Raw genomic sequence first — 10,268 nt, 5'->3', positions numbered from 1 at the left:
ATATATTTCATAATCAAATAAATACAGTAAGCAATGAAAAGATACTGACAAAAAATTAACATTTTATTCCCTTTGATTTCACTTGCATAATTCCATCTCCTCCTCGTACCTATTGATCTAATCGGTGTATTTGACGAATGCAAATTAATCAAATTATTAAAAAGACCAATTTGATATACAACAACCGGAAAATCAAACGTCACAAGAGGGTAAAAAAGAAAGCTTGAAGGCGACGGAAATACCCGACACGTATTAAATAATCCATAGTTTTAATTATTAAAATTAACATTAAGTAGAACTTATAATTAAAATAAAAAAAAAGTACTTATTATATAATACGGATCCTTATTATAAGATATTTCTAAAGACTTCATTGGATGTTTAAAAAAGTGTCAAGTCATTGTTGTTGTTTTAAAATAAAATAAAATTTCTTATTTTACTATATTTAAATAAAAAAAATTCATATTTTATATTACATTTTTTTTTATGCTTAGTACCTGTTAATAGCAGAAAAATTAAAAAATTTAATTAATATCTTATCAACTGATACAGACATACATAACATTTATTTATAAAGGTTATGTATTGAAAAAAATGATAGTGAAGTTCTATATAATGAATTAATGAGAATTAATTTTTTTCTTTTTCTTTTAAATTTAGTTAAAAATATTGATTCAAATAATGAGAAATTCAAAAATTTCAATTAAAAATAAATATTTAATTATCAAATATAATTCTTAAATTGTAACCTAAATTTTTATTTATAATTATTTAAATTAATAATTATAATTCATTAATAAAATTTTTACTGAGGATTTAACTACTATTTATTCAGTATTCTAAAACGTAATTGTCCTTCTCCTTTATTTTTTTTATAAATAATATTTATTTATTGATAATAGGTGTGGGGAATATGAATGGGCTATGGAAAATGAATATATAATGTGTGTGTGGGTAAGAAAGAGCTTCTTGCTTGTTTTCTATAGATCTGTGATTTCATGTATCTAGCCTCTTCCTTATCGGAATCCTCTCTTTCTCTCATTCACATTCTGTATTCCAAACCCACTGAAAAAGGAACCCTTTTTTTTTTTCCAAGACAAATTATTTTGCAGAAGAAATTTCCTCAATCAACGCACTGATCACCCCCCACTTCGTTTTTCTCGCTTTGTCACCTAAATTCAAAGACCCTTCACCTTCACTTCTTCTCTTCTTCTTCTTCTTCTTCATACCTTGCTGTAACCTCACACACACACACACATCCATCCATGCCTATGATTCGGAGCCTAATCCACGATATGAGATCCAGGTCGCGCCGTGTGGTTCAGGACGGTTCCCCAATGGAGGAGCCTGTGACCGATGGCTTGAAGCAGAGTTCCTGGGTCCACATGCCTCAGGAGCTTCTCAGGGAGGTTTTACTCCGAATTGAGGACTCCGAGAGCTCTTGGCCGCCGCGAAAGAGTGTGGTGGCCTGCGCTGGAGTGTGCCGGAGTTGGAGGGAGATCACCAAGGAAATCGTCAAGCCACCTGAAGTTTCCGCCAAGATCACGTTCCCGATCTCCGTCAAGCAGGTTCGTTCACAATGCCGTCAGCTAAGGATTTGTACTTGCTTCATGTTCGGCAATTTCAATGGTTCTTCACTAAGTCTTGCTTCGGTTTATTTTTATGACATGTTTTCAACAATTTTCCCGACTTGAATTTCTGGAATCACGGGCCTTCCGGGGGAGGAAGATGTTTTTGTTGGTTAGCGTCGTTGAGTTTGGACATTGTACGTTGTTGAGTTTTGATCCCTCTGTTTAATCACGGCGGCTATGCTTGTGTTGAAGGAAACTAGGGTTTGATTGGTGATGTACTGTTTGTTGTGAACAATAATGTGCTCATTTTTGGGTAGGTGCTGTGTCCAGTTGTAAAACACCAGAAATTGATGCTTTTGTTACCTCTTATCGTGAGGATAGCATGTGGCTGTCAAAAGTATGGTTGAACTAATCAATCTTTTTCTTTATTACCTTACAAAGTGTAACGTGCTTCCTTTGTCTTCTTCTATTGGTGAGATATTACTGTCTATTTTCTTGCTCTTTTATTTTTCTCTCTTTTGGTTAGTCATGTTTAGATCTTTTGAGAAAGAAAAGCTTAATTCCAGTATAACTGCCTGTAAATGTTTGTTTTTATTTATTTATTTATTTTTTCAATTCTTGTTACTGGGAGCTTGTGATTTCGATTGGCTCAAACCTACTTCTGAAATCTAGACAAAAGCACATTTAATTCTCAAATTGTTCTTTTCCCCTGCTTTGTATGATGATTTAGATTTCCGCAGAAGCTTGATGACTTGAGATTGAACGTGATAAATTATCCATCAATGTATTGCTTTCCTACCTACCCTTTAGCATTGCCCTAACTTAACATGTTCAATTTTTGACTGCTTTTGGCAGCCCGTCCTAGAGATCATCTTCTTCAGTGCTTTATAAGGCGCAACCGGTCCTCCCAAACATATTATTTGTATCTCAATTTAAGTAGTGGTGAGCACAGAACCTCCTCTTTGGCATGGAGTAAATTCTAATTTGGTTTTCTGTAAAAGTCTTCTGGACCTGGATACATATATAGATAATTTTCCACAAAATATGGTGCTGTTCTTTTTCTGTCTGGTAAAAGTACCAGCGGATTTCCATGTAAAGATGTTATTTATTTGCAGGATAATGTCCCATCTTTTTCTTATCCCTGGTTTTCCTTTTCAATCAGGAAACATGTATGTGTTCTTCTGACCTTTTGTTTTCCTCATTGCAGCTCTAGCTGATGATGGGAAGTTTCTTTTGGCTGCACGCAAGTGCAGGCGTCCGACCTGCACAGATTATGTCATCTCTCTAGATGCTGATGATGTGTCCAATGGAAGCTACACCTATATTGGGAAGCTACGGTATGCTCTTAACTAGGCGCTGTGACTTCTAATATGTTGCCTGTCATTTGTTTGTAAGGAAGCAAAAGCTCATTGTTTGTTTCTTCTCCTTTGATTAGATCAAATTTTCTGGGAACAAAGTTCACAATATATGATGGCCAGCCACCTCATGCAGGCGCAAAAATTTCGAAAAGCCGCTCCACTAGGCTGGTGAATCTGAAGCAAGTTTCACCCCGGGTCCCCACTGGTAACTATCCAGTGGCCCACATTTCATATGAATTAAATGTGTTAGGCTCCAGGTAATCACATGGTGCATGTGTACGGGGTAAATTTTGACCTGTCATATTCTTCAGTGACAGCATTTCATTCCCATGTTCGCTATACTCACCACATGTATGTAACAAGCAGGGGGCCTCGGAGAATGAATTGTGTCATGGACTCCATTCCTGCCTCTGCAATTGAACCCGGAGGGATAGCGCCGACACAGACTGACTTTTCTCTGAGCAACATTGACATGTTTCCTTCATTTCCATTCTTCCGATCAAAGTCAAATCATATGGAAAAATCCGAATCTGGACCCCTGGGTGATAAAAAAGATGGCGTGCTAGTGCTGAAAAACAAATCTCCAAGGTGGCATGAACAGCTCCAATGTTGGTGCTTAAACTTTCATGGGCGCGTGACGGTAGCTTCAGTAAAAAACTTTCAGCTGGTGGCTTCCCCAGAAAATGGGGTTGCTGGACCAGAACATGAGAAGATCATCCTGCAGTTTGGTAAAGTTGGGAAGGATTTATTTACAATGGATTACCGGTACCCCATCTCGGCATTTCAGGCTTTCGCAATCTGCCTCAGCAGTTTCGATACCAAGATCGCGTGTGAATGAACATGTTTGAACAGGTAACGGATCACTGAAAAAGTAGTTGTAGCAAAGCAAGCATTAGTTTTGATTTGATCTAACGGATAACCCGTGGAACTTAAATATCATTGATTGCACGTGTTAATAATGGTGGCAAAATTACACAAGAATTGATTCTTGAGGTGTGTTCATAGGTTATGGTAAATGCGTCACAAATCAAACCCCAAAAGCAAGAATTGATATATTTTGCATTGTCCAGGTAAGGATGCCGTGTCAGTGGGGACAAAATTGGTTGTATTGGAGACTGAATGTGGTGGATGCAAAGTGGGCGCTGTATGAGTTTGTTCTTGTGGACTGGAATTGACCCATTCTGGCTAGGTTTCGTGGAAATTCTTGTAATATTCCATTTCCTTCTGTACATAAATCAACTCTTTATTTCTCCTTCATTTTCTTTTTTTTTTTTTTTATAAGAATCTCCTTCATTTTCTTGTTTTGCAATACGTTGTGTCTGCTCACTTCAAATTTCAAAATATAAACAATTTAAACGTCAGTTTTAAGAAATTGGAAAAATAATTAAAAGATGGAAAATCATTTGGTCCTGTGACTGTTTCCAAAGTTTTTGAAAAGAAAATAAGGGAAAATTGGTCTGCAAGCTTTTATTAGGTTTTTTTCTCAATTTTAAATTAGGTTTTTGTAGTTTTATTCTAATCAAATTCTTTGTTGTTTGATTATGTTAATCCCTTAAAGCTAAAACTATTAATGAAAATCTATAAATTATTTTGAATACATAGTCTAATTATATAAATTGAGTTATAAAAATTATGTAATTAGTTTTAAAATAAAATTATAAATTTCTTAATTTCAGTTTCTAACGGAAAATTTTAACGATTTTAACTTTTAAGTTTAACATTTAATTGGCCAAATTGTAGGAGGGTTCTGATTAATATAAAATAAGTTTTGAGGGTATAATTTGAGATTGAGAAAATAAAAAGTACTCGCAGATAAATTTTTTGAAAAAAATAAAATAAGACTAGATCTGTGTAGTCCACCTTAATTTTAAATTTATCACGATTATCGTTTAAGCTCAATTTGACACATGTCTCAATTGTTTCAGCCATTTTGAACATGTCTTGAGTTTAAAATGGTTTACCAACAATTTAAAGCCGTCTTGGTTCGTCAAAATCAGAAATGCCTCGAGATAACCCATTCCTGAAGCTGCCGCCACGTCTTGTCGTCAACCCTCAATCAAATCATAACCTCCATCAGCCACCCAAATCAGCCTTTCAGCGATGTCACCCGGTCACATTGATGCCATGTCATCAATTAGTCCCACTCATTGTCCATTAACCCAGTCAGCCCCATACGGACGCCATGTAATCATTTAGTCCCAGATATCATCCCAGTCACCGAGCCATGTGGAAGCCATATCAGCCACAAATCCCAGTCAACATCCTGTAAGCATGACACAAGCAGACCATGTCAGATGAGTCCCAGTCACTGACATCTGGAACGCCATGTCATCCCTTAGTCCAGATATCAGCCAAGTCATCGTGTCAAATGGGATGCCACGTCATTGCTTAGACCAGTCATTGTGCCACAGGATGTCATGTAATTGTAAAGGATATCATCATCCCAGTCATCCTGCCACATGGTACACCATCTCAGCAAAAAGTACCAGTCACCATGCCACATGCACGTTCATGTCATCACTGAGTCCAGTCACATTACTTTCACTTTGCCACATGGACATCATGTCATCAACTAGTCCCAATCATCATCCCAGTCAGGGTGACACAATTGACACCATGTTGTTATTTGAGTCCTAGTCATCATGTGACACCGACATGAACACTATGTCATCACTTAGTCCAAGTCATCATCCCAGTCACCCTTCCACATGGCTGCCAGTCAACCCTTAGTCATATTCATCAGTTGAGTCAGCCACCACACGTCTTGCCATGTCAGTCATTAGCCCCAGTCAATCGCCACATGGCAAACCACAACTTTTTTTTTCAAGGACAAAGCAAAACCACATCCGAAACTTTTTTTTTTTTTTTGGGCTACAGAAGCCGAATCCATCTCGCAAGAATCCGTACGATGGCCAATGATTGGCCCAATAATATCCACGTGACGGGGACCATTACTTGTTAGGACTTAGGAGGTTATTAACGAGCCTCTCCCCTCTGGGCATTCAACTGTTCAATTCAATCATTTATCTTTTAATTTATTTCAATTAGTAATTTTATTTTAGTCTTTTCCTTTTATTTATAATTTAATTCGGTTAATAAATTTTAAAAATAGTAATACTTTTTTCCTGATGAAAAAACCTTAAATGTTATATTTACGGAGCAAAATAAAAAAGAAAGATGGCAATTATAATGTAGGAGATCAAAAATATATTTTAACCTAAAATAAATGCTTTTAATGCGAGAGAATAAAGTATTGACAGATTAGCCCAGAAACAAAGTTGAACAACTGTTGGAAGTACAAGTATCTGTGAGTAGTGCAGAATTGACAGGGTTTAGAAAAAAGGTATGACAAAATTAGGGAGAAATAAAACATGAATACTTACTGATAGCAGTTTATTATTAGATGTTCCTCTCTAATCTAATTAGACTTGAAAAAAAAAAATGAACATAGACGAGATAGAGATGAAACCTCCGATCAAGAAAGAAATGGCTCTCTGTGACTGTGATTAATGGCTTGAGCAAATCAGCAGCATCTATATTACAAGAATTTTGTTTCATATCATCTTCTGGAGTCCTTTTTTGATGATTTGGATGCTCCTGCCATGCTCTTCTTTCTCCTCGGGGCAGCAGGTTCCACCAAGGGACCAGACCAAGTTTGAATATTGGCTTTAGGGTATGACAAGTTTGTAGAGCTAAAGGAAACATCAGGAGGGTCAAAAACTGGATCCATGTGATGTGAAGAACCCAGAGTATAGCCTAGAGTTCCGTCTTGGTGCGGCGGAGGAAACTTCTCGCTCTTGCTCTTTGCATTTGCATGCGTTATCAATCGTCGTCTCTGCATCAAGGTGACAGATCAGAAGACTAATAAAACATCCACAAAACAATAAAGTGAAGGGACATACATCAATATTTGCTTGAAGCTCAGCATTGGCTTCTGGAACTGGAATTCCCCTCCCTCCCCGGTCACGTGGACGATATTTCTTGCCACCATCAGCATTAGCTTTACCTGCTGCTCTCAATCTACATTGGTGAAGTTCAATATCAAAATGCATGCATTTTCAGCAACTTAAACATGTTTAAGTTATTTAGAAATGAAGCTAAGGGGTTATAATGAAATCACAAGCAGAGTCTTGTCAGCATGAAACTGATATAATATTGACCAACAAATGGGTTTCATTATATATTATATGCAGATTACCAGAAGTTCCTCAGACAGTTGAAAGCTTATATAGAAAGGAGTACGGTTTGCCCTTATAATTGAACTAAACTTGGATGATTGTTCAAAATTTCAAATGAATCAGGACTCAAAATAGTAATCAAAGCCTTTCCACCTTCTAGCTTCTTCATCACGTAGCTTTGCATCCATCTCCTTGCTAGGAGGATATTTTGGAAGGCTTGATGGCTCACAAGCATAAGGTTTTGTAGTAAAGAACTGCGAAAGAGAAACAATCAAGCACAGATCTTCAACATATTACCCAGAATTTCTTTTAGAAAAACGTTCAAGCATGTGACAAGAAGGGACCAATCAAGGAGAAAGAGACGACAACAAAAATAAGGTGATTTTGAACTGTAAACTTGGGAACCAAATTTAAATCTTACTTCACTTTGCAATGCAGCAGTGGCAGTCTGACGTTCAGCTGGATCGATTGCAAGAAGGGTCTCAATTAGTGGCAAGGATGATGGTGGAAAATCTTTGAATACCTCTGATATGCATCGCTTGTATGATTGTTGAGGCTTAAAAATTGTAGCATGCGGCAACTTTGACTTTTTCCAATACTCTTCAGAAGGAGAACCACATAGCTTAAATATCTTATGTAGCTGCTCCACCTAGAAAGCATGAATAACATCATATAAGAGAACAAAAGCACCAACCTCACAAACAAGAAGTTGCGGAAAATTGAGAAGCCAATGGCAACAAAGTCCTGCACCATCGACTACTGAAGTGAATACATTTTGATGCCCTAAAAGAGACAGTATTTAGAGAAACTCTATGATATATTCAGTCATTTAAAGATTACCTCTGTTCGACCAGGTAAAATTGGCTTTCCAGCCAACAATTCTCCAAGAATGCAGCCAGCACTCCAGAGGTCCACTCCTACGCCATAATCAGTGGCCCCGAGAAGAAGTTCTGGAGGTCGATACCATAAAGTCACCACCCTACTTGTCATAGGGTGCTTGTGATCAGGTTCGAAGGAGCAAGCTAATCCAAAATCAGCAATTTTAAGGATCCCTTCATTGTCAATAAGAAGGTTTGACCCCTTTATATCTCGATGAAGCACATGACAGTTGTGGCAGTGTTCCAGACCAGAAAACAACTGCTTCATGTAACATTTAACCTAAAATAGATATGGATATGATAAATTAAATAAAAAATTCACCTCAAGAAAAAAAATAGTGCGTGTGTGCGTGTGCGCCTATATATCTATATATAAATCTCAAAACAATTATATTTGAACCAACAAAATCCCAAAATGTCAATACCTGAGGCTCAGTGAACTTAATTGATGGGCTTGTAGCAAGTCCTGCCAGATCATGCTCCATGTATTGAAAAACAAGATACAAGCTACATGACATTCTAGAAGTCACTAAGCCTTCCAGTTTAACAACATTGGGATGATCAAGACGACGTAATATAAGAATCTCTCGGGCCATGAATTTCACACTCTCTGGCTCCAAATTGTCAAATCGAACCTTTTTTAAGGCAACAATTTTCCCGGTTAAAGTATCTCTGGCTTTGTAAACATTACTGTATGTGCCTTGGCCAATCTGAATATTAAAAAATATATACAAGTCTTAAGGCTTATATATATGAGGGCTTAACGAAACTAGAATCCTTTAAATCTATACCATTTTATGCAAGCATAAAACTCCAATCCAACCATGTCAAAAACGCCGTATTATTAATTTTAGGGGTTATTTACATTTCAAAAACCAGACGACAAAGAATTGACCGCATGCATTACCAATGAAATTCATCTTTTAAACTTAAAGAGTGAAAACATCAACATTCTCCATTTAAGGAAGCGTAAAACAACAGGAAAAAAGAAATAGAAGCAACTTAACACCCCCGACAGTCAACTCCTTACATCACACTTCCTCAAATGCAAACAACATAATCAAACCAAGAAAGCTGAGTTCCCCTTCCACAAGCTTGAAATGGAAACAAAACAAAGATTACCTCCAGATTTCATACCTTATCAAGCTTTTCAAAAGTGTCTGCTCTTCTAGGCGTCAACCCATCGATGGCTTCCCCTGCAACCTTGGAGAGCCAAGCGGGCCATCCCGCCGCCACTTGCTCGCCATGTACATGATTCGGTGGATTGCTCAGCCTCGGATTTGGCCTCGACGATCGCCGCCGTTCCCCTCTTGGCCGTGCACTCTTCTCCTCTCCACCACCTTCCTTCCGATTCCCACTATTTGGAACCTCACTCGCTCCTGCTTTCGCAGCTGTAACTACCTCTTTCCTCTCCTCCCTCTCCGACACTGTCTCTCCGGCGAACTTCGCCGACGCCTCTCTTCCGAACACACAGCCCATATCTCACTCAATGCACTTCCTCACGCTCTCTTCCTCATCGCATTCCCACAACACTCGCTCCATCCACATTTTCCCTCATTTTCCTCCCACCCAAACATCTCAACCTGCGGAGATTATCCAGCCCTCGGAAAAGGGGAAAAATTGAATAAATGAAACAACCCTAATAATAATTTCCTCACCGATCTTGAAAAGTAGAAAAGGGGTTATAATAAATGTAATGTGAGAATACGCTAATACAAGAGACCCTAACTTTACCAGACAAAAGGTTAAAGAGCAATGATTTGTAGTCACCCACAAAATGAGGTACAGTCAAAGAAAATGAGCTTCTATGAGACCACCCAGACACAGGAAAGAAAAGAAGAAGAAAAAGAAGAAAAAGCAGAAAAAACAGTAAAAGTTTTTTTCTTTCTAGTGTTTCTTTTGTAGTTCAAGTGTTGATTTTGGATTGGGATAGGAATCGAAATTAAAACAGTTAAGTTGTGGCTCTTGAGCTTGGACTTGCCAGATTCAAAGATGTGCTAAAAAGAAAAGAATGTTTCCGGGACACGAACTCTCTGTTGGGTGCATCTCTCTCTCTCTCGCTCGCCAACCACTCCTCAATCATACTTGAGTTTTCGGCGAAACGGTTTAAATAGATTCTTTTAGCAAAGACTGAGAAAAAAGTAAATAGATAAGTCCCCATAAAATAAAAGTAATTAATCATCAAAAGAAAACTACACATCTACGTTAGAAATTTTGGCCAATTATATATTATCTGAACATTCTTAATATTTTTTAAACCTTCTTTTTCTCATGAACAAGTAG

General features: G+C 37.5%; 2 protein-coding genes across 3 annotated transcripts; one reads left to right on the top strand and one right to left on the bottom strand.

Annotated features, from left to right (window-relative positions):
* Positions 1-992: 992 nt before the first annotated feature.
* On the top strand, positions 993-4,186 carry LOC129297424 (tubby-like F-box protein 3). The gene is made up of 6 exons (XM_054935765.1): positions 993-1,572; positions 2,427-2,513; positions 2,779-2,908; positions 3,007-3,186; positions 3,296-3,781; positions 4,000-4,186. Exons 1-5 carry the CDS (start codon positions 1,266-1,268, stop codon positions 3,765-3,767), a joined length of 1,176 nt encoding a protein of 391 aa, XP_054791740.1. The 5' UTR covers positions 993-1,265; the 3' UTR covers positions 3,768-3,781; positions 4,000-4,186.
* A 1,986-nt stretch (positions 4,187-6,172) lies between these two features.
* On the bottom strand, positions 6,173-10,061 carry LOC129297422 (probable serine/threonine-protein kinase At1g54610). 2 transcript variants are annotated; one of them, XM_054935763.1, is made up of 7 exons: positions 9,123-10,060; positions 8,411-8,695; positions 7,948-8,265; positions 7,529-7,756; positions 7,261-7,361; positions 6,832-6,949; positions 6,173-6,764 (listed from the first exon to the last, which is right to left on the bottom strand). In XM_054935763.1, exons 1-7 carry the CDS (start codon positions 9,462-9,464, stop codon positions 6,489-6,491), a joined length of 1,668 nt encoding a protein of 555 aa, XP_054791738.1. In that variant the 5' UTR covers positions 9,465-10,060; the 3' UTR covers positions 6,173-6,488. The 2 variants fall into 2 exon arrangements, with proteins under 2 accessions (XP_054791738.1, XP_054791739.1); XM_054935764.1 differs by lacking the exon at positions 8,411-8,695 and having other exon boundaries at positions 9,123-10,061.
* Between the last annotated feature and the right edge of the window lie 207 nt (positions 10,062-10,268).

The sequence above is a fragment of the Prosopis cineraria genome, unplaced genomic scaffold (assembly GCF_029017545.1).
Source record: "Prosopis cineraria cultivar Desert tree isolate PC_DT_omini unplaced genomic scaffold, ASM2901754v1 PC521, whole genome shotgun sequence".
NCBI classification, from domain to species: domain Eukaryota; kingdom Viridiplantae; phylum Streptophyta; class Magnoliopsida; order Fabales; family Fabaceae; genus Prosopis; species Prosopis cineraria.
This window is presented reverse-complemented; position numbering and strand designations above follow the sequence as displayed.